Below are 23,181 nucleotides of genomic sequence, written 5' to 3' on the forward strand. Positions count from 1 at the left end.
CGGAACAGGAGTTCACGCTCCCGCAGGAATCTCTCCTGGCCACCTCTCCCCCGGGGCTGAGCTGCACGGAGGCCAGCCTGGTCCCTCAGCCTCTGCAAGGAGGGGTCTGCCTGCACCTCAGCCTGGAATTCAGCTGCTGAGGCAGGGATCGGGACCTGTTCCCCACCTTTGCCTAGGTCCGGAGTCCCAGCCTGGCTGGACCCCGTGTCCACTGGGATGGGACCCTGAGGACGCTGCCAGGAGTCCTTCCCTGGACCCATGTTGTCAGCCCCCCGCTGGCTCTGGCTCCGGGTAGTGACTAGAGCCCGCTGGGATTCATGGGGCCACTCCTCTAGGTCATTCCCCATCAGCACCTCGGTGGGCAAGTGCGGGTGCACCCCCACTTCCTTGAGGCCTTCCTTCGCCCCCCATTTCAGATGCACCCGGGCTACAGGCACCTTAAACGGGGACCCATCTATGCCCTTCAGGGTCAGCTGGGTGTGGGGTAGTATTCGGTCTGGGGTCACTATGTCGGATCGGGCCAGAGTCACCTCCACCCCCGTGTCCCAGAAGCCCGTCACCTTCCTACCATCCACCTCCAGGGGTATGAGGCACTCGCTCCGCAGGGGCCGTCCTGCCCCCACCCGGTACATGGAGAAATCCGCCTCCTGAGAATCAGACCTCCCAGGGGAGGTTCACTGAGCATCCTTCCCCTCTCTCTGAGCTGAGGTTTGCCTGCCAGCCCCTGCCTCTGGGGCAGCCTGCCCTTCCTCCCGCCCCAGCCAGTTAACCCTGGAAAGTCCCCGGTCCTGGGACCTGGTGCACTGAGCCCTCCTGTGGCCTTTTTGCCCACAGCGCTGGCAAGTTAGGCTTTGGGCTGTCTCTGTCCAGGGCCTGGCTGGTTCTCTGGGGTATCGATGACTGGTCCTGGTCCCTGGGGCTCGCCTCGGAGGTGTCTCTCTCCGTTGCTCCGCCGGGAACCGGTCTCTGCGCGATTCTCCTTCTCTCCGGGACTCCCGTTCACCCCCGGACCGGCTCTCCGTGAACTCATCCGCCAGCCTCCCGGCCTCCTGGGGGTTCTCTTGTCTCCGGTCCTTGAGCCACAGCCTCAGTTTGGGTGGGCACGCTTCATAGAACTGCTCCATCATGACCAGCTTGAGCAGCTCCTCTGCAGTCTGGGCTCCGACTCCAGACACCCACTTGCGGCAGTATTGCGCCAGGCGGGAGGCCAGATCCACATAGGTCTCCTGTGGCCCTTTCTGTACCCCCCGGAACTTCTTCCTGTACATCTCGGGGGTCAGCCCGAACTTGTGCAGCAGGGCCTCCTTGACTCGGTTGTAATCCCCTGGCTGTAGGTCCTCCAGCTGACTGAGCACTCCGGCCGCCTCCTGGCTCAGTGCGGGGATGAGCTCCTGCAGCCAGTCAGCTGGGGGAACCCGTTGCAGTCCACAGGCCCTCTCAAAGGCACTGAGGAACCCGTCTATGTCACCCATGTCCTTCAATTGGGCCACCACGAGCCTCTCCAAGCGTCTGGCAGTCCTGGGACCCTGGGGCCCATCCGCACTTGGCGCAGCCGGTGCCCCGCCGGTTCTCCGCTCTGCCATGGCCAGCTCATGCTGCCGCTGCCTCTCTCGATCTTGGCGCTCTCTCTCTCGGTCCTCTACTTCCAATTCCTTGATCCGCAGCTGGATCTCCAGCCGCCGTAGCTCCGCTGGGCTGGCCCCTGCCCTAGATGGGCTATTACTTGCAGGCCTCCCGGGAGACGCTGTCTCATCTCTCCGGTGGGTTCCAGCACTCCTCCCCCTCTCTGAGCCTGACACACTCTCGGGGGGGGTCTGGCTGCTTCCCCTGGGGACAAGATCCTGGCCCTGTGGCTGGTCATTATCTTCCAGCTGGGTAATCAGTTGGGCCTTGGTTGCTTTCTGCACAGGCAAGCCCCTCTCTTTGCACAGCCCCACCAGCTCTGCCTTCAAGAGTTGGGCGTAGGCCATCTGCCCACTGGTCCCCTTGGTGCAGACTCACCAGTCTAGTGCTGCAGCGCCCCACGATTCCCAGGAACCGCTTCGCTCTGTCTCCAGCACGCCTGGCTCCAGGGCTCTTGATTCTACTGCGCCTTGTCACTTGCCGCTGGAAGCTCCATCCACGGGGTGCAGTGCATCCCACTTCTGACACCAGTGTGACGGCGCGTTGGGGGTCCCCCGTCTCCTGCACCCCGAAATGGCACAAACAGACTGCACCAGCCGGTGGAATAGAGGAAGTTTATTGCCTCTCCAGGATACAGCACAGCACAGATGTAATCTGGTCACAGAGCTGGGCTAGGCTGCCTCAGGCCCCCTTGAGATGGGGGAGGCTGGGCCCCTAAACTCCAGCCCCTTCCCCTAGGCTCTCCTCCATGCTCCCAGACAGTAACTAACTAAATTCCCTTCCAGCCCTGCCCCCCAGTCAGGGCAGCATTCCACCTTCCTTTGTTCCTCTCCATGGGGGGTGTCTGGCCACTGGTTCAACAAGTTTGGCATTACCTTTGCATAGTGAGGTTTTCCCTGCTGGGTCTTGCTCCAGACAGCAGGGGTCACCACAGCCCAGCAAGTACCCCCACTACGTCACAGTATGTCCTGTGGTTGTTGGTAAGAATCATCTTGAGGTTAGGTGGTTGTCTATAGGAGACTATGGGTCTGTCTCCCAGTATAGGCTTTTCCAGTATAGGCTGTAATTTATTGATAATGTGTTGGACAGGTAATTTATTGATAATGTGTTGGACAGGTTTAAGTTGGGGGCTGTAGGTGATGACAAGTGGTGTTCTATTGTTGGTTTTCTTGGGTCTGTCTTGTAGTAGATGGTTTCTAGATATTCGGCTGGCTCTTTCAATTTGCTTTTTTATTTCTCCGGGAGGGTAGTTGAGGTTTATAAATGCTTGGTAGAGATCCTGAAGTTTCTGGTCTCTGTCAGTGGGATTAGAGCAGATGCGGTTGTATCTAGGGGCTTGGCTATAGACGATGGATCGTATGGTGTGTGCTGGATGGGAGCTGGAAGCATGTAGGTAACTGTATGAGTCAGTGGGTTTCCTGTAGGGAGTGGTGTCTAATTTTCCATTGTTGATTTGTACTGTGGTGTCCAGGAAATGGATCTCTCGTGTGGAATGGTCCAGGCTGAGGTTAATGGTGGGGTGTAGGTTGTTGAAATCTCTGTGGAATGTCTCCAGTGTTTCTTGGCCATGCGTCCAGATCATAAAGATGTCATCGATGTAGCGTAAGTAGAGAAGGGGTAAAAGGGGACGGGAGTTGAGGAAACTTTGTTCTAGGTCAGCCATAAAGATGTTAGCATACTGTGGGGCCATGCGTGTACCCATGGCTGTGCCGCTGATCTGGAGGTATAAGTTGTTCTTAAACTGGAAATAATTGTGGGTGAGAATAAAGTTACATAGGTCTGCTATCAGGTTGGCAGTGGTGTCCTCTGAGATAGTGTTTCTAATTGCTTGTAATCCATCTTCATGTGGGATGTTGGTGTATAGTGCTTCTACATCCATGGTGGCAAGGATGGTGATATTGGGGAGGTTATCGATGTTTTGTAGTTTGCTTAGGAAGTCAGTAGTGTCTCGGAGATAGCTGGGGGTGTTGGTTGCGTAGGGTTTGAGGAGAGAGTCTACATAGGTGGATAGACCAGTAGTGAGTGTGCCAATACCAGAGATGATGGGGCGTCCGGGGTGTCCAGGTTTATGGATCTTGGGAAGCAGATAGAACAATCCTGGTCAGGGGTCAGAAGGTGTTTGTGTGGATTTGTTCCCGAGTAGCTGTAGGGAGGCTTTTAAGGAGACAGAGTAATTTCTTTTGGTATTCCGAGGTGGGATCAGAGGAGAGAGGTTTGTAAAATGTGGTGTTGGAGAGTTGTCTGGTTGCCTCTTGGTTATAGTCGGCCTTATTCATAATGACCACAGCACCACCTTTGTTAGCTAGTTTGATTATAATGTCCAGGTTGGTTTTGAGACTCTGGATGGCATGGTGTTCAGCGTGGCTGAGATTGTGTGTCGCTTGTTGTCGTTTGCGAATAATGTCAGTCTGTGCGTTGTTGCGGAAGCTTTGTATATAGAAATCCAGATTGTAATTCTGACCGTCAGGGGGAGTCCATATAGAATTATTCTTCCTTTTGTGTTGATAGGGGGGATCTGGTAGGTCAGATTGGTGTTCATTGGTGGTTTGGAAATATTCTCAGAGGCGGAGGCAGTGGAAAAAAAGCTTCAAGGTCACCACAAAATTGTATCCAGTTTGTGGGGGACATGGGGCAGAAAGAGAGACCCTGGGACAAGACAGACTTTTCTGCTGGATTGAGTTTGTAGCTGGAGAGGTTAACAATATTATCTGGTGGGTTGAGGTTGTTGCTGTTGTAGCCTGTGGTGTGGAGCAGTTTGGAAAATTTATTGTCTTTTCTTTGTTGTAGAGAATAGAAGTGTGTATAGTAGATTTCTTGTCTGGTGGAACAAAAGTCTTGCAAGGTGTAAGTCGGTGTGGATGTTTGTCCTGAGATGAGACTCTCTAAGTTAGAAATGTCATTCTTGATGGTTTTCTGTTTCTTGTATAAAATACTTATCAGGTGATTCCTTAATTTCTTGGATAGTGTGAGGCAGAGTCTTTCACTGTAGTCAGTGCAGTATGTTGATCTTAACGGATTGTTCACTTTCAGTCCTTTGGGTACGATGTCCATCTTCTTGCACTTGGATAGAAAAATGATGTCAGTACCCATTGGCACTGGTATTCCTACTCCTCGTGAGGAGTAAGAATTCAATGGGAGCATTTTTCCAGTTGACTGCCCACTGTAAGGATGGCTCCGTAGCTTGGCTTAACATAGCTGGAATTGCATATCTTGAGCAGATCTTCCCTTGTAGTGTGGACGTGGCCTTAGGCTATGTCTGCCAGTAAGCCCACTCTTGGTACCGAATATAGCTTTTGTGGCATGGGTCTGGATCCCTGCGTAGCTGTTCCAGTTAGTGTGCCCCTGTTATAAAGGCATCAAGGAGCTTAACCGTTTCCTCTCCCCTCGTATGTTGGCAGGACCCTGGAGAAATCATCGTCTTCTCTCTCTAAACCAGCAGTTCCCAACCTTTTCCCGATGGGGACCCATTTTGACAAATCAGGAAGACTTGGTGACCCAAGGCAATTAAAAAATGGGGGGTGGAGGGGCAGAGCCACCTGGGGAGACACTTGGCGACCCTTTTGAAATGTAATGGCCACCCATATTTGGGTCCCGACCCATAGGTTGGGGAATCCTGCTCTAAACTAACTTAACTAAGTGTACGAACATAGTCTGTGTGCTGCCCTGAAACACTGATGCTCTCGTCAATCTGTAAGGAAAAAACTGGCGCTTTTCAGTCCTTTTTACCACTTGTTCTCATTTACCGCTGGTTATAGCCTCCCTACAACGGCCCAGCCGAGTGGCAGCGTCTTTCCCACTCGTAATCTCATGTGCAAGAGGGGGGCTCCTTTGCGCTGGTGGTTAAAAGCGAGACAGCGTAGGGTGGTTCCCGTGTTCTTGTTGTCACTGTTGCTGACTTGTATACAACAGGATTTTGTTGCTTAAATTTGTGACCTTTCCTTTCCAAAAATTCCAGCCTTCCACATGTCTGCAGGGGGTGCTGTTGGTAAGTGTTGCTGGAGTTGTTTGAGTTACACACTGAGGACTTGGATTGTTTATAAGTCAATGGAAGTCAATTCACGTGCCAGATAGGAACTGCAGTGTTTTCTGGGTTCTTTCTCTTGCACTTATAGCTCCTGATTCCTGCTCCACCCTCTGTCAGCTCGAGCTTGCCTCTTCATACCACAGACTGTCGTGATCTTGTTCTTACCAATTAGTTTTTCAGAAACTCCAGTACTGTCTGTATTTTCACGACCTGTTTTTTCCTGCCTCTTATTAGCATGGGGCTTGGTGGTCTCCATACGCCACCGAAGTGGAAGGCCACATTCCATGATGACCGAGGCCTTGCTTACGCCTGCTTGCTATGGCATGCCCAGCTCTGAAGGCAGAGCCGAGAGTGGCTGTGCTGGAGGGGTGCTCTGAAGCCAGTGGTCCATGCAGGCTGCTGCAGAATTGTAACGGTGGCATGGTATTGCCAAACAGTATTGACACTCTTTCTTCTCTGCTGCCTTTGCAGCTGGGTGCCCAGCCAGCAGCCTCCAGTCTTGGAGTTCATCTCTCCTGGGCAGGTGACCGTCTTTGCCTCAGAAAGCTGGCCCCTCTGACGACGACAGAATTGCTCTGTCCATTCTCTACTGGGTATAGTAACGGGGGACATAGTTATTGAAACAAGGGATGGTACTGAACTGCCAGCTTCAAACATCTCGCTGGTAGCTTCCAAAGCCAAGAAATAAGGAGAATTGCTAATGTTCGTAGCACTTACCATTTTACATTTGTAGGGATTTAGTTACAAACCAAAAGACCCTGACTGTGCGGGAATTCCTTTTTTCTATGAGGCTTGAGCCACATATTAACTGTGTGACTGGACTGGTCAGCGTTTAGAAGATCTTTCAGAAGGAGTGTTTTTAGTTTACCATATAGTTAGACCGTCCCTGCACAGCTGTGGAAGCACGTTGTTTTAGCAGAATTTATGGAGGTAACATCGATTGCCTCAGAACAGCCAGTTTGGCCTGCAAAGAAAAACTGGGGTCATCTTACTACTTTGGAGAAGCGTCCGTACAGCCTGATGAGCCGTAAATGAAGATGTGCTCTCGAAGTGGCTGTTCTTTTGGGGTTAGGCAGAGAGAACTCTGGAGAAGAGCTCCTTGACCACATCTCGTTGTGTTTCCATGTGTGTAGCTGGTTCGTGACATTTTAGTGTCTCATACTTATGATATTAGTTTAAGCAAGTCGGATTTTGCGTTCTTCTTTTCTGCATTCTGTGTGTTCTCTGTTTATTTAGATAGTGATCAACGAGAATGTTTTCATCTAGAGACCTGGAACTACATTCCTATTTACATCTGCTAATAGAGGACATGGAGTGAATTTCAAAATGAAGACTGTCATGATGTGCTTTATTTAAAGAAGTGTCCTCTTGCAATGTTCTCGCTGTTTTAAGAGTGGCTGTTCAATACAAATGTAAAAGCAGAACTTGCTGGATAACTAGTTCAGTGTGGATGACTGATTCCTGTATGTGGTTACTATAGATATCCCTGAAGACGAAGCCAGATACTGGACCAATAAACTAGAAGAGATAAACTCTTCCCAAGATGGTGGTGAGGTGAGTAAACTTAACTTGAAACATGAGCACTATCGTTAAAATAGGATTCTGATCCAAAATGCCCCAGAGTTCACTGTAGTACAATGCAGAATTTCCATGCCAGTTAATTTTAGGTAATTACTGCAATTTCTCTTGATTTGCAAGTTTTCCTTTGTGCTGCCCACTTTCTGTTATGGGCGGTGTTAATGCCAGCTAGAATACTAGGGGAAATTGATTTCTGCATCATGCTTAGATTCAAAACCAGTGTAAAATTTGGCCTCTAGCAGACAGCAGGATGAGGTAGTTAGGAAAGCAGAGCTACCTCAGGCTGTGTTGCTTGTTATCCCAAACAAAGAATAACAAAAGATTCAGTTTCTTAGGCCTTTATGCAAAATATACACTAAGGATACCTGCCTTATTGAATAGTGATAGAAATGTGTTAGTCTGGTGTAGCTGAAACAAAATACAGGACTATGTAGCACTTTAAAGACTAACAAGATGGTTTATTAGATAAGCTCTCGAAAGATCATCATCTAATAAACCATCTTGTTAGTCTTTAAAGTGCTACATAGTCCTGCCTTATTGAAAGTATTATTAATTTAGTTGATGGACTTAATTTTTTGCCTTTAAGGAGCTTTTTACACCTACTTTTGTTGGAATTAACGAGTGTTAATAAAAAGTGTAACGCTCGCCTTTTTACGTACCAGGAGCGTATTTCTAAAAGGTCCTGTTAGCCATATAAATAGGGTGTGTGGGAAGTTCTGGGGCCATATATTGTGGCCATAATTTAGCCTCCCCGCATTTAGTCTGTGGTCAGTGGATTCATTGTGCAGACTGAGGATGCTCAGGCAGATCTGAAGTCTGGAACTGGCTGACCCACTCACTCAGGTGTATTTAACTGGATAAAAAAGGGTTTGTGTGTAGCTTCTTCAGGCAGTGCTTACAGAAGCAGCTGTAGAGCTTCTTGGTCTCTGAACCAGTGACAAAGCAAGTGGTGTGAACTGGTCACTCGTCAGTAATGTTTTTGCAAGGCGATCCTCCTTTTAGGTTGAAAGCGATGGTGCCAGATGCACGGTGGAATAAAGGTGCCCTCTAGTGGTTCGTCAGATTCTTGGTAGATGAAGTTTGAGAATTGCGTCATAATTCATCCAATGTAGATGCCTTCTCTGCTCATCCAGCCTGTGCTTTCTCACTATAACTTGTGTGTGTGTGTGTGTGTGTGTGTGTGTGTGTGTGTGTGTGTAAGTGCGTCCCCGAGGTTATTCCTCATTTATTGTGAATGAGTCCCGTCAGTGGTCAGGGTATGTGTCATTAACCCAGCAAGCAAGATTTCAAAATGTGCAGCTTCCACTGACGTGAGCAGTGTTCCATGGAAGTGGAGTATGTGGGTGACCACCCAGGAGAGATTCAGGTGCTTCCCTGCTGATAAGCAGAGCATCCACATCCAGTGGCATGTGTTGCTACTGGTGGTGCACATCTGCACATGCCTTGGTGCACTTAAAATTTATTCTGCACATGGGTGGAAAAAATTAGAGGGAACATTGCTGGTGAGGTCTGTGTTCTTGGTATTTTGCCCAGTAGGATTAAAAAAATATTCTACCTATTTTCTGTCTCTAGCCTCAGACAGATCACTGGATTATTTTTGAGTGACCAGTGTGCTTACAGGTGGAGGGAGGAGATCAGAATAATGATATAAATGCATCTCTGGGGAACACCTCAGCACTGTAGCAGGCCTTTCTGGAATTAGCCAAAGCTGGGCACATGGAATCTGTGTAGTCCAGTATAAAGGCAAATAAGTTGAAAAATCCTTCCATGTTGTTGGCTGTTGCCTGCCTCCGCTGCAAGAGCGTTCTGCATGTTGCACTGCTCCGTGTGCACGAGTTATCTAGCTTCTCCCAGTCCCCACATCCAACGCTCCTTCAACGTCGTGTCCAAAGCTGTCAAACGTGGGCACTTAAAACTCATATTGACATGTCAACAATAGAGGCTGCCTTATTCTCAGGCTGCCACACATGCCCAAATTCCACTGATGTCACCGCTCAGCAGCTCGGAAAGTCAGAAGTGTATGTTTGAGGTGGCTAAATGGATTTAGATGCCTAATTTGTGGTCCCCAAGTTAAATTTTTTTCTCTTGAACTTTAAAAGTAGATAAGACTTCGTCCTGTAGAGCCATTAACATATTTTGGCATGGGAGAGTGCGAATTTTTACTTTCCTAAGAGCATGTTCTGTATGTGAGCATTAAGGAAAATATTTTGTCCTTTAACTCCACCCCCACCTCCAGTATTCTCTGGGAGCGTAAGCTTGTTATGTTCTGGAAATCCTGTTTCATAAGATGACTTGAAATCTGTTACCTGTCTGTGCTCTCTTTTTCTCTTCCCTTAGTATTCATTTTCGGAAGAAGTCCAGAAGAAACCACTGCCCACTGCTGCCTCCCAGTGTTGTAAGTATGACTATTTCTCTCTTGACATACTTTCTCTTAAACACATGTCCTTTCATTCTCTGGTTAGTACATCCGGGCAAGATTCTCGTGTTAGAACTGCAGTTAGGAAATGGCAACCTGCCTTACAGAAGGTGACATTAGGTTGGAGGTCAAACTAGGCATTTTTTGTAGGGCAGGTAGAATGCTCGAAATGCAGGGTTCTGCCATAGAGTCCTATGAATGATCTTAACCTGAAGATTAATAGTGAAGTCTGAATCTCAGTCCTTAGCCTATCCTTGTTTGATCAGTGTAGTAGGCACATGCAATTTAGGAAACCATCCAGAATTTTCTTTCTCTGTAGTAATTGTGGACAATGGGAGAGTTGGGAATGGATTTAAGTCTTCACTCCGATTTTTCTTCTGTTTGTATAACTGTCGGATCATTAACGGGATTTTAAGAGTATATATCGTGGTTTTCTGACTTTAAAATTATGTATTTTTCAGGAGAATATTTGGAGGCTGAAATCCTGTCAATGCACCCATTAAAATGTCGCCAAGTTTTGTGTATTATTCTTAAGATTGTGTGTATTCTCAGTGTGTTCTTTAATACAATGAGATGAGAAGTATTCATTATATTAGTTGTTTCTGCTTTAATTCACTTTTTGAATCTGCTTCCTTTATTGTACTTGGGAAAACGTGGATGGGGAAAGACTTTAGCCTATGTTGCATATTGATAGTTTGCAAAATTACAGCTACTTTTAGCTCACAGCAGGGAGGGGATATGCGATATGCTATTGGAAAGTGGAAGCGAAACTTATCCATCCTTTAACGGCTTGACTGCTTTTGGAAGCATGACAGGGACAGGGAAGAAAATGCTCAGACAATGTTCTCTAACTGCTCACTCGGACTCCTTCTGCACCTCAGCGTAACGCTTTGGGTTGGGTCTTTTCAGGGCTGTTCAGAAAGCACTGCACAGAGTTAATGTTCAGGACCATTGTATGTGAAGTCCTGATAATAGACCTGGTAAACTACTCGCATCCCTTGTGCAGACTTGCACCTTTTGTTCCTGTTACAAACTTTCAAATGCAAGGTTTGAACGTAGCATTTTCTAGACTTGAACACACACGGGGACTCTACAGAGCTTGAGAAATGGCACCTCGTAGTACATCCAAGTAGTCTGCAGCCTAGGGGTGGGCAAAGGAGCCTCCAGCCCACGGCCGCCCTGCCGCTCCCCTGCCCCCAGGTCAATCGAGACCTAGAGACGGGGGAGTGCGGGCCTCAGAGGGACCTGCTCCCTAACTGCTGCACACCTCTGGCAGGGCAGGGGGCGAGAGACTTTGCACACTCCCCCACGCCCTGATTGCCCTGGGGGTGTGGGAGTCTTCTCCTGTTGCAGTGCTTAGAGGGAACCACTAGCTGTTGGAAAACAGCTGTCGATTCTCTCTGGGGGCAACTTCACGTGCTTCCCTCCAAGTCAATCAGGGTCTGTGCGGGGTGGGAGGACGGGGGGGGGGGGGGATGAGATGTTTCCTGGCCCTACCCTTTCTTCCAGAGGGCACTTGAGAAATTTCTGAAGTGGGCCCCTTTTAAAAATGATTGCCCACCCTGCTGTAGCCTGTGATCAGCGATGCAGGAGTTGGGATCAGCACATAGACTGTCCATTTCCTGGATCTCCTTATAGGGCACCACCTTCTCTCCACAAGCCCAGCTGAGTCAGGCAAGTATTCACAAACCGACAGCTCACAAAGGACTTCCCCGTCTCGCCCTCTGAATGAGCCACAATTCCAGCGTAGAGCAGCTAGCGGGTAGCTCAATGTAAGTTCCACCAGCTCTGTAGCCTCTAGGGTCACACATGCTTCTCTGCTGGCTTTCTCTGTAGGTCCGTAAAACATATCACAGTGATGGGCCCATCAGTGGCTAGTAGCCAAGGTAGGTGGACAGCCCCGTGCGCTGGGTGTCTGTATATCTCTGGCTGCCAGAAGCTGGCACTGGATGATGGGATGAGGCACTCGATAATTGCCCTTTTGTGTTGATCTGGCAGCATGCAGGCATCTGGCATGGGACGCTGTTGGGCTACACAGGCCATTGGTCTGACCTGGCATGGTCATCAAGTGTTATCTTAATGGACATGCACCTGGAAGTACTAATCCGTACTCAGTGGTACAGAGATGGCACCCAACCCACACAGCTGACAGGTCTCTTGGTCCCGCTGTGATCGTTCTCACAGTCCCTACGTTATCCAGGCTCTGTAACTCTCACAAGTCTGCTATCCTCTTTTAAAATCCTGTAAGACTTGGGTATTACGCTGTCAGGTTGTTATCCAATAGGCTGATTATGGGATCGCTACAAAGCCATTAACATGAAAGGTTAATTACTATTTACCTTTTCTAGACAGGGGAGTTAATCATCTGCGTGGTGGTAATTTTGTCTGTAATATCTTCAGAGAATTTGAACATTTTATCAGTTCAAACATTCAAGTTTTCCGGGTCAGTTCCAGTGGAAAGTCCTATAGGAGAGTGTATGAGCATCCTAGCAGTGGGGTCTAAAAGAATTCCAACTTCGGCTTTAAAAATGAAACAAGTACTGTCAGTATTAAAGCAGCAGCCGGCGTGGAGCCAGGTAGATGCCAAGGGGGAGTTAGGCAGTGGCCCAGGGGAAGCTGACAACTGTCAGGCTGACCTTGTAACACTTCAGAGGGTGTCACCGTGTTGGGGCCGGATCCCCGCTGACCCACGTGGCAGCCAGGGCTGCTAAGGCCCTGGGCCGGGATGCAGTAGAGTAGGGAGGGCCTGCATCCCCCCTGCCACCCCACATACTGGGTGGCAGTCCTCCCCCTCCCTGCTCGTGCCTGGGGAACTTCATTTGTTTGGCTGACGTGCCCTGTACCAGGGCCTGGGCCGTATTACCTTCGGGGCTGCGTGTGTAGCGCTGCCTGCCCTGAACCGGGCCTGGGCCGTATTACCTTCGGGGCTGCGTTCGTAGCGCTGCCTGCCCTGAACCGGGCCTGGGCCGTATTACCTTCGGGGCTGCGTGTGTAGCGCTGCCTGCCCTGAACCGGGCCTGGGCCGTATTACCTTCGGGGCTGCGTGTGTAACGCTGCCTGCCCTGAACCGGGCCTGGGCCGTATTACCTTCGGGGCTGCGTGTGTAGCGCTGCCTGCCCTGAACCGGGCCTGGGCCGTATTACCTTCGGGGCTGCGTGTGTAGCGCTGCCTGCCCTGAACCGGGGCCTGGGCCGTATTACCTTCGGGGCTGCGTGTGTAGCGCTGCCTGCCCTGAACCGGGCCTGGGCCGTATTACCTTCGGGGCTGCGTGTGTAGCGTTGCCTGCCCTGAACCGGGGCCTGGGCCGTATTACCTTCGGGGCTGCGTGTGTAGCGCTGCCTACCCTGAACCGGGCCTGGGCCGTATTACCTTCGGGGCTGCGTTCGTAGCGCTGCCTGCCCTGAACCGGGCCTGGGCCGTATTACCTTCGGGGCTGCGTGTGTAGTGCTGCCTGCCCTGAACCGGGGCCTGGGCCGTATTACCTTCGGGGCTGCGTGTGTAGCGCTGCCTGCCCTGAACCGGGCCTGGGCCGTATTACCTTCGGGGCTGCGTGTGTAGCGCTGCCTGCCCTGAACCGGGCCTGGGCCGTATTACCTTCGGGGCTGCGTGTGTAGCGCTGCCTGCCCTGAACCAGGGCCTGGGCCGTATTACCTTCGGGGCTGCGTGTGTAGCGCTGCCTGCCCTGAACCAGGGCCTGGGCCGTATTACCTTCGGGGCTGCGTTCGTAGCGCTGCCTGCCCTGAACCGGGCCTGGGCCGTATTACCTTCGGGGCTGCGTTCGTAGCGCTGCCTGCCCTGAACCGGGCCTGGGCCGTATTACCTTCGGGGCTGCGTTCGTAGCGCTGCCTGCCCTGAACCGGGGCCTGGGCCGTATTACCTTCGGGGCTGCGTGTGTAGCGCTGCCTGCCCTGAACCGGGGCCTGGGCCGTATTACCTTCGGGGCTGCGTGTGTAGCGCTGCCTGCCCTGAACCGGGCCTGGGCCGTATTACCTTCGGGGCTGCGTGTGTAGCGCTGCCTGCCCTGAACCGGGCCTGGGCCGTATTACCTTCGGGGCTGCGTGTGTAGCGCTGCCTGCCCTGAACCGGGCCTGGGCCGTATTACCTTCGGGGCTGCGTGTGTAGCGCTGCCTGCCCTGAACCGGGCCTGGGCCGTATTACCTTCGGGGCTGCGTGTGTAGCGCTGCCTGCCCTGAACCGGGGCCTGGGCCGTATTACCTTCGGGGCTGCGTGTGTAGCGCTGCCTGCCCTGAACCGGGGCCTGGGCCGTATTACCTTCGGGGCTGCGTGTGTAGCGCTGCCTGCCCTGAACCGGGGCCTGGGCCGTATTACCTTCGGGGCTGCGTGTGTAGCGCTGCCTGCCCTGAACCGGGCCTGGGCCGTATTACCTTCGGGGCTGCGTGTGTAGCGCTGCCTGCCCTGAACCGGGCCTGGGCCGTATTACCTTCGGGGCTGCGTTCGTAGCGCTGCCTGCCCTGAACCAGGGCCTGGGCCGTATTACCTTCGGGGCTGCGTGTGTAGCGCTGCCTGCCCTGAACCGGGCCTGGGCCGTATTACCTTCGGGGCTGCGTTCGTAGCGCTGCCTGCCCTGAACCGGGCCTGGGCCGTATTACCTTCGGGGCTGTGTGTGTATTGTTGCCTGCCCTGCTCTCGGGGTCTGTGGTGTGAAAGGAGCCAGTGGACCTGTACTTACAGGCCTGAGCACAGGTCAGGGACCCAGGACCTCAGCAAACGGGTTTACACCAACCTACATGGATAGCATGTTGGGTGTGGAAAGAATGCTCCTAGACGTTACAAATGCACCTGCCAATTATTGGGTTCAAGTCCATTGACAAAGAGCCCAAGGAATCCGCACACGGCAGACTCTTAGCTTAAATGAGCTCAGTGCAATAAGAGCCTTCAAGCTCCCCCAGGGGTTATCTGATTAGCTGGCTCTTGGGTCTGATGGAATTGCCGTGGAGGAAGGTGCCAGAACCCCAGAGAAGGCAGATCTGCCTCCGGGAAGGTCTCCTCCTGATCCCTCGCAGATAAGAGCTTGGCCTACAGCCAGGTTGAGCGCTTTTCTAAAAAGCTGTTCCAGTTCAAACAAGTATTAATATCGGTCCTGTGCTGTGCGGAAGGTTAGGCTAGATTACCGCAGTGATCCCTTCTGGCTTTACAATCTATGAATCATCTGGGCAAAGCTCACTGAACTTTCATGCCTATGCTGCATTTGGAGAAATTAACCGTTATTACAGCTCATTAGAATGCTGGACTGGGCAAGTGGTAATTTGTCACTTCCAAACGGTGCTTTCGGAGTTAACTCAACCAATCACGATGCTGGCTTCAGTTAATTTGCATGTTGGGATTCTGTTGGTTGAAATGAGTCAGTGGGGTCGCTGGGGGGTTACTTGGCCCCTACCTCGTACTGTTTAGCTCTGGGCTGGGTGGCTGCTCGGTGGCTGCTCTGCTTGGCCAGCATGGTGGTTTGCTCCAAGGGACTGGATCAGCTGCATTCCTCTCTCCTGGTTGGGAACCTCTTTGGGTGCATGAGGGGTGATATGTGGGGGCCTCTCTCAGCCCTGGTCTTCTCCCAGGTCTTCCTCTCAGTGGCAGTAGCGTTGAGAGAGGGGACATGCCGAAGATTGATGGAGGGAGGTGGTGTGTTGGCAGATGGGGCCCTGCTTGGGGCGGGGGAGAAGGGGGTGCAGTGCAATGTACATGCCATTGTTCCTGGCTTTCCAAAGGTTGGTCTTGCCGCAGGCCGTGGAGCCCTGGCAGCAGTTGTATGGGAGGCTCTTGGAATCCCGATGGAATGCCTTTCCAAAGGGTGCTCTAGCTCCGCCAGACGTTACGTGCGTGGCCCGAGTAAGCACCTGCTGATACGGTCTCAACTGCGCTGTGGGGCCAGGCCAGTGCTACAGAGAAGGATAAAGTTCCCCTCCAGCAGCCTTTGTGCCTCTCCTACGGATGCCTTGGCACAGAGGCACCGGGCTCCCTACCCAAGTCCCTCTTGGATGCCTAGTCCTCGATTTCTCCTCTCCTCACGTAAACCTCTTCCCTCTCCAGGCCCTCGACCCGTCTTTCTCCTCTCCCTTTGAGCCTCAGCAGAGCCAGCAAGACTCCTTTCTCCTCACAGGGGTACTTGTTTGCTCGCCCCCCTGCCCCATGCGCTGCGCATTTAACCACTCCCCTTCCCCTCTCTCCCCCCCCCCCCCCCGCCGTAACGCTGCGCTGGTCTCCTCCCAGGCAGCGAGCGTGCTGTTACCATTTGGGCCTATTGGACTCAGATTTGACTCTTCACCGGGTGTTTGACCTTTTTTGGGTCTTTTTGGCATAACTGTAGTGAAGTGCTACGTCTTTCTGGTGCTTAAAATGTGCCCCCTCAGGCCTTAACAGCTCTGGATTTGCTTTCATGTCACTTGAACGCTGACCTTCCTGATGGTTGTTTATGGAAATAATTGCAGCCCCCTCACAATGTCCCTTGCCTGTAATCTGGGGTTAAAATGGAGAGTGCAAATCAGTATGTTCACACAGCTGTTGTGGGATGGAGAACGCAGTTGTCAGTCCGCTGGCTTGCACGGCATCTCCATGGGATTACTCAGTTGGCTGAATCCCTGGATGCCACACTCATTTAGCATTTTAGAACGCAAGGATTTGTTCTTTATACGTGCCCCAAGTGGCTTCCAGCAATGTCAGATTGCATTATATTTCCCTGCTGAGTCATTCTGCCCCTGTTTGCTTGCTGTCCACTGCAAGTCAGTCACAGCGCGCACTGGTACAGAATGAGATGGTTGTGTTCTTGCAAAACCTTTAGTTTCTCTGCTGGCAAGTCAGCAACTGCAAATGCTGTCTGGAACCAGGGAGTTAACCAACCTAAAACAGACGTTCCTCACCAAGGCTCAAGCTAATTGTTTTCAGATTCCTTGGTAAATTCGTTCCTTAATCGTCAGCAATCAGAGGCCGGACTGACTGTTATTCGGAGAAGTCTTGTTCTTTCCTTTTTTGTGCATTCTCCTTCCATGTTTGGACTTCAGTCCCCTCTTTGCAGTTCCACCCGATGAAACCTCATCGCTTCTGGGTGACTGGTTCTCTGCCTTGTCTGAGTTTACCTAGGGCCTAGCCCCCATCCACCCCGATCCTGTCTTCTGCTGTGGGCTTCCCTTGGAGATGGGTAGAGTGGGAGGTTGCTTGGCTGGGGTGACGAGGAATGATATCAGGTTCTCTGATTAACATTACTACTGCAAGAGGAAACCAACCAGCTTGTCCCAGAAGATGAGATGGGAGGAGCAGGTAGAGAAGACCAGGAGAGAGAGACAAGAAGGGCTCACTCCCCCTTTGGAACACCCCCTTCCTTTCTTCCACATACTATCTGCTCCCTACTCTCCTTCAGCTGCAAATCACCAGTGCACACACTTTCCAGCTGTTTGTTTGCCTGATGGTCATGGCTTTTTGGGTGCTGCTGCTAGTAGGAGGCATCCTGTGTAGCTCTAGGTGGCAGGAACATGGATAAATATGACAGAGCGCTCAGAGAGAAAGCTGGCAAAATAGTTGGTACTGATTTTCTTTTGATGACTGGAGAATGAAAATGCAGACACATTCTCCAAGGCTCAGTTCCAGCTCTCACCCATTTGACGGTGTTGATCTTTTAAAAAACATTTCAGAAAAAGCAAGAGCATTCTGCAAGCAACGAAACCCAGAGCTCTGTTTATCTTCCGATTCGGCAGTGTTCTCAGGAGCTTCATTTCACCTTTAAAAGTGTGCAGAAGCTTAGTCCTATTGACTTCCCATGGGACTTAGGAGCCCATGTTTAAGTCCCTTTTAAGAGGACTGAAATGCTAATAAACATTGCCGGTAGTGCGTTGTGGGACGGGTGTTGCCCCACCTTGAGCTGTGGTATGTCCTGGAGAGCTAGCGCCACTGGGGCCACTCACTCCTCCCTCGGCATCTCCTCACACCAGGCTCGCTTTCGGAGATCTCACTGGGTCCTTGATGCCGGTCTTGTTAATTCTTCCTTGTCCTTGTTCTTTCCAGGGGCCTTTGGGTAGGGTGGTGGTTGGTTAAGTCAAGTTTCTTTATTTAAAGAACAAAGAAGAAATGGTACCTGTCTGGCATGGGGTATGTGAGACCTGCTTTGCCATGCTGAAGGGGATGCTCCTTCACTTCCAAACTAAGTTGATGGGTATGTGTAAGGCCACCATGGATGTTGCAGCGCTGTCTGTGATGGAACGCATCAGCGCCGTGCTGGTACAACAGGGGTTAACCCTTCTCTCTTGGCTGAGGAGACCACGCCTCTGCTGGGTATGCTCCAGCTGGAGCCAGGATATAAAAGGCAGCAGCGCAGGTCAGTCTGAAGGGGCCGCTAGCTTGGACCCCAGAACACGAAGGCTGGCCGGCTGGCTGGAGCTGGATCCTGACACAGAAGGGTCAATCTGTGGCTGCACTTCTGGGAGCGGCGCAGAGCAAGGGGGGTGCCTGCCTTGAGCCCTGCTGCACTGCCGGGGCCCCCAGGCCCTTTTAAATCCCCTTTGTCGGTCCTGGCATCAGGTCTGGGCCAGACTATAATCTGTACCAGGCGTATGTGTCAGCAGTGTTCCTTACAGCCAATTCTGCAGCGTGATACAGGCCAAATGGCTAATCCTTAGAAACTGTAGCCGAAACGGGATTGGGTTAGTGAACTCACCTCCTCCATTCTCAAGGCCAGGTTACTATCTGCTTTGCATTTCCCCATTGGTCTTTATACCCTTGGTATGGGCTGGCAGATGTTAGATCCCCTGGGGAGCTGCATATCGGTTAATCAGAAGACAGTATCTGTGGCATGGCCCTATGCTCTTCGACATACAGTTTGCAAATCTGATACTGTAGGCTCTGTATGCGCCTGAAGAAAAAAGGTCACCCTCTGAGCAGTCTCCTTTGGGAGAAGAAAATTCTGGTTACACTCCTGATGTGCAGCTGAGAGCTGATACCTGGCCTGGTGGCTTTGCCGCTCACCTGCTCACCAGTCCCTCTCAAGTGGAAATACACAGAGGCCATGCCAAGAAAGAGGTTCCACAGCCAGTAAGTGTCCTTTGACAGTGTTGCCTCGGCATAGTCCCGCCTTCCCCAGTTCTGTAGACTCTCCGGTCAGGAGCTCCTCAACTTGTGGGGCGCTTGGGGTCCTCTCCCTTCCCCTGCTCTGCTCCCAGACAGGGGAGAGGGGCAAATGGCCCTAATGGATGCTGCTCTGGAAGAGATTCCACAGCTAAGTGCCAGTCCCACAGCTGTGCACTGGCACCACTGAGAGGGACGAGGTGCCTGAGACAATTAATCCCTTTTCCTTGACCAACTGTGGTTGGTGTGAGACACCAGTTGGAGAGCTCTGAGAGCTCTGTAGAGTTGAAGAGGAGCCTGTGTAGCTCAAAACTCTTGTCTTGTGCAAGAGGAGAACTTGGTCTGGGAAATGGTATGACCGTATCCACCTTGTGCCCCTCATCTTGGTACCATCTGGCAACCACCACACTGCAAGCCATATGCAGAAGTGACACAGTGACTGGCAAGTATCCTCATGTTTCAGTCGTCTTTGGAGATAGAAAATAAGCCTTATCCAAACCATATCAAACACTATTACATGGAGGCCACAACTGGCTGCTGATTTTGGTAGTAGAGAGATTATGAAAGTTGATTGTACGCTGGGAAGTAATGCAATGTGCTACGTGGCTGGAAGATGGCATCCTTGCTGCAGAAAGGCTGGCTCTAGGAGCGTTCTGGGAAGCTCAGAGCTCTTTCAAAATCTTGGTGCTCCCTTGCTTGCATAGGCCCCCCCTGTGGTTGAAGAACACCTTGTGATTGTAAAACTGCAGGAGGAGGCCTTATTGACTTGGCTGACCCCAGTAAGCACGGTATGAAAACCTGGGAAGATACCTCCTGTCCAAAAGGGTTTTATCTACCGTAAGGCAAGACACGTATACGTTTTTATTAATCAGTAGGAGGAAGTGAGGGGGTAAAAGACAAAATGACAATAAGAGAACAAATCCTGAGATGACTTAAATAAGTAACCTTGATAAAAAGGCTTGTTGGGTGGTGGAGGTATTTGTGATGCACGTTATGACTGTCTGTGAGCTATATAGACTAGAGATATAAGAATGTAGCGTCGTTTCCTGAGAGCCACCAGAAATAATGCAGAGGGCTAGGTATCTGTGATGTGATGAGCAATTGTACAGCGTACGCAGAGCTCCGGCCCTGGCCCTGAGCATCTGTGTAAAGGCAGAGCGCTCACTAGGAGGTTAGCTGCCCAAGTGTGTGCTTGTACAAGTCTGTGTGTGTCACGGATTTACTGACCACTCTACAGTGGCTTTAAGAGTGCAGCTCAGCAAGCTAGACCTCATGAAAACATTAAACACAAACAACCATGGCGGGATTTGCTGGCGTCTCACTGGCTACTGATCGCAAGGGAGGCCAGACCGGTCACATGACTGCTGACACTCTTAACGTATTCTGTTTAACGTATGGTTTTTACAAACCCATCGAGCTTGCATGCAGGGCCTCGAAGTTTGCAAAAGTTACGTGAAGGTTTTTGAAGAGCCCCGGATCACGCGGTCATAGCTGTGCTTCTGAACCTGCCAAGGGATTCAAATCGAGCAGCCTGGAAAGCGGAACTTGGGTCTTGTGAAAAACTTAAGTTTTGGGAGGAATCTTTAATCCCAAGAAGGGACAAAAATGTAAATGTGGCAACATGTTGTTGTGTTGAAATCACAACAACAATCCTGCACTGGAATACTTGCATGTTGCTGAGTCCAAGGAGCAACTTGGGATCCCAGGCTGCTGACCTGAGGACTCTGCCAGGCAGACTGCACCGAAATGGAGAATCCTGGCCCGCCTGCTTGCCATTGGAAGTTTCAGCAAACGGAGAATTTTCCATGGAACCTTTCACTCTTGAATTGGCATTTTCAGAGGGACAGTTCGCTTACCAGAATATTTTTGGCCAACTCTAGCTAACAAAGCAACGTGTAAGTACAGGAATCTCAGAATGATGTGGAATCAATGTCTTTGGCATCCATAACCTGGGGGAATCTTGATTTTTCTGGTCCATCGCAGAGGTAAGTGACTTGCTTGGTAAATGAAAGTAAGCGAACAGGTGACTCTTGTGAGACATTCGGTTCTCAAACCGTTCAGCTGACGGACCATGGCTAGATTTGGACAAATTCAGTTAAACTATTCAACTTTTTTTGTGACTGAAATTGCCAGATCCACATGACTCCTTCAGTTACTAGTGAATATTTAGATGAGTGAGCGTTTCAGGAAGGTGTCTGTGCAAAGCCAAAGTAGCAAGAACATTCATATCTATGCATATTAATGAGTATCCAGACTGGAAACATTTTAGCCATTTTGAAAAGCTTGTTGTCTGCACAACAGATGAGGATGGTTCAAATCCATGGATGACTTGCAAGCCGAAAAACAATTCCAGCTGTGTCTAAAACTTGGGATATACTGTCAGGGGAAGGGAGAATCCACACGGAATCAGACAGGCCTGCTGCTGGGGACAGAGGTGGGAGTTGGGTGGGCAGAGGGGGGAGTTGCTCTGGGGCTCGGGGCTCCTGGGTGCTGCTGTTACAGCAGTGGCTGATGGCCCGGGCCCTTGAAATTGCCCCTGGAGTGCTGCACTGTGCACTCCATTCTGCTCTGAGGGCTCGGGGGTGGAGGGTGCCACTGTGACGATGCGTTGGGGTTTTCCCGTCTCCTGCACGCCCGAAATGGCACAAACAGACTCCACCAGCCAGTAGAATAGAGGGAGTTTATTGCTTCTCCAGTATACAGCCCAGCACAGATGCAGTCTGGTTACAGGGCAGGCCTAGGATGCCTCAGCCCCCCTTGAGATGGGAGAGACTGGGCCCCTAAATTCCAGCCTGTTGCCTATGCTGTTTCCTCCATGATCCCCCGACAGAAACTAAAACCCTCTTCCAGCCCTGCCCCACAGCTAGGGGCGTCATTCCACCTTCCTTTGTTTCTCTCCCTGGGGGGTAGCTGGTCAGACAGGTTTGGAGCCCCCTTTGCATAATGACTCATCTCCTGCCCTGCTGGGTCGTGCTACAGACAGCAGAGGTCGCCCACAGCCCCAGCAAGGTACCCCCACTACGTCACAGCCACACTGAGCGGTGCTCTGGGCTGGCTGCCCCACCCTCCCCCCTTCCCTCCGAGGCCCCATCCCTTCAGCAGCGTGGAGCTGGATCCATCCCCTTGCTCGATAGCCCAAGGAGGCTGTTGGCTCCCTGATCTCCAATGACCTGCGTGACCAATCAAATGGCATGGAAAGTAGATGCCCATAGTAATCCGTGTGTAAAGAAACCTTGTTCTTGCAGGCTATTCTGTAAATAACACGGCAGCAAAAAGCATGACCTGGTCAGGGATCGGCACAATGATTAAACTGGTGACTACTTCACAGAGTTGTTAATTTGCCTAGTCAGTCATAACTGGAGGCTTTCTGCTGGAAGTTGGGTTTTCAGATGGCGTGTCAGCCCTAGCGTCTTACCAACATATTAGTATGAATGTGGTTATCTGCAATAAAGGTAACAGAATGAGTCTTGAGTTTTTACTACAGTAATGGAATGTCGTCTGTTTTCTTAAATTGAATATGATTTAAACTGCTAATGAGCTTACCACTGAAGCAACATGTGGCAGCCAGAAGCATAGTTCTTGGAGTAGGAATTGTGCCCTGGATGTCTAAGATAGAAACCCAAAATACAAGTCTGCCAAATCTCACTGAGTAGCAGTTCTAAAATTGTACATTTGTCTTCACAGGTTTTCTGTATAAAGGCTAGCAGACTGCACTAGTTAACGATCTACTGTATTCCAAAATTGCCCTCAGTAATGAGAGAAATGGATAAAACAAACAAGTGGGTTTATTTGATTGCATCTGAAAGCCAAATAAAATCCCCAGTGACTTGGTAGTTGAACAGGTAGTCCTGCAATTGAAAAGCCAGATGGCAGCTCTGGCAGATGTTAGTACCGTGCTGTGAACACAGCTGGCGTCCTGTTGTCATGGAGAAAATTAGCCAGTGCTTTTCTGTTAATTCCTGTTTGTGCACAGATATTAAGGGAGTTGCACTGATTTACAATCATTTCAGGCAAGTTCCTGCTACTCTTGCATTGATGTTTCCTGGTTTTAGACTCCACAGCCTTTAGTCTAAGTTGGGATAGCCTGCCGGGGAAGGGGGAATCAACGCCATATCACAGGCCTACTGGGTGCAGTTAGGAGGGCCCTAACCCTAGTCTGCTGAACCCAAGTTCAAATTGTAAATGAAAATTAAATTAAAAAACCCAAACCCATTGTGAAAAGATGAATTGAGGGGAGAAAGGAGCAGATACTTGGAGTGAAAACAATGTAATAAACACACACAAATCTGACCGGTGGTTCTTTCTGGAGAGCCCAGTCCTCCTTACCTGCTGGGGGTGCGGGGAGAGAAAGAGGGATGCTATTTTTGTCTCCATGGCAAGTGATTGTGCATCTACAGAGTGTTTTCCCCTCACACCTGCCCCGCTTGCTGCACCGGGATGTCTCGTATAGACACTGCCACGGCATCATCTCCAA

General features: G+C 50.8%; 1 protein-coding gene across 7 annotated transcripts in view; it reads left to right on the forward strand.

Moving 5' to 3' along the window:
- The window catches only part of UNC13B (unc-13 homolog B), a 341,091-nt gene that overhangs the window by 88,188 nt on the left and 229,722 nt on the right, over positions 1-23,181 (forward strand). For all 7 annotated transcript variants that reach the window (XM_075932833.1, XM_075932834.1, XM_075932838.1 and 4 more), the window contains 2 exons: positions 7,128-7,201; positions 9,563-9,620. In XM_075932833.1, coding sequence (XP_075788948.1) covers positions 7,128-7,201; positions 9,563-9,620 — 132 coding nt within the window. The remainder of the gene's footprint in view (positions 1-7,127; positions 7,202-9,562; positions 9,621-23,181) is intronic.

This window comes from Pelodiscus sinensis, chromosome 6 (assembly GCF_049634645.1).
Source record: "Pelodiscus sinensis isolate JC-2024 chromosome 6, ASM4963464v1, whole genome shotgun sequence".
Classification (NCBI taxonomy): Eukaryota; Metazoa; Chordata; order Testudines; family Trionychidae; genus Pelodiscus; species Pelodiscus sinensis.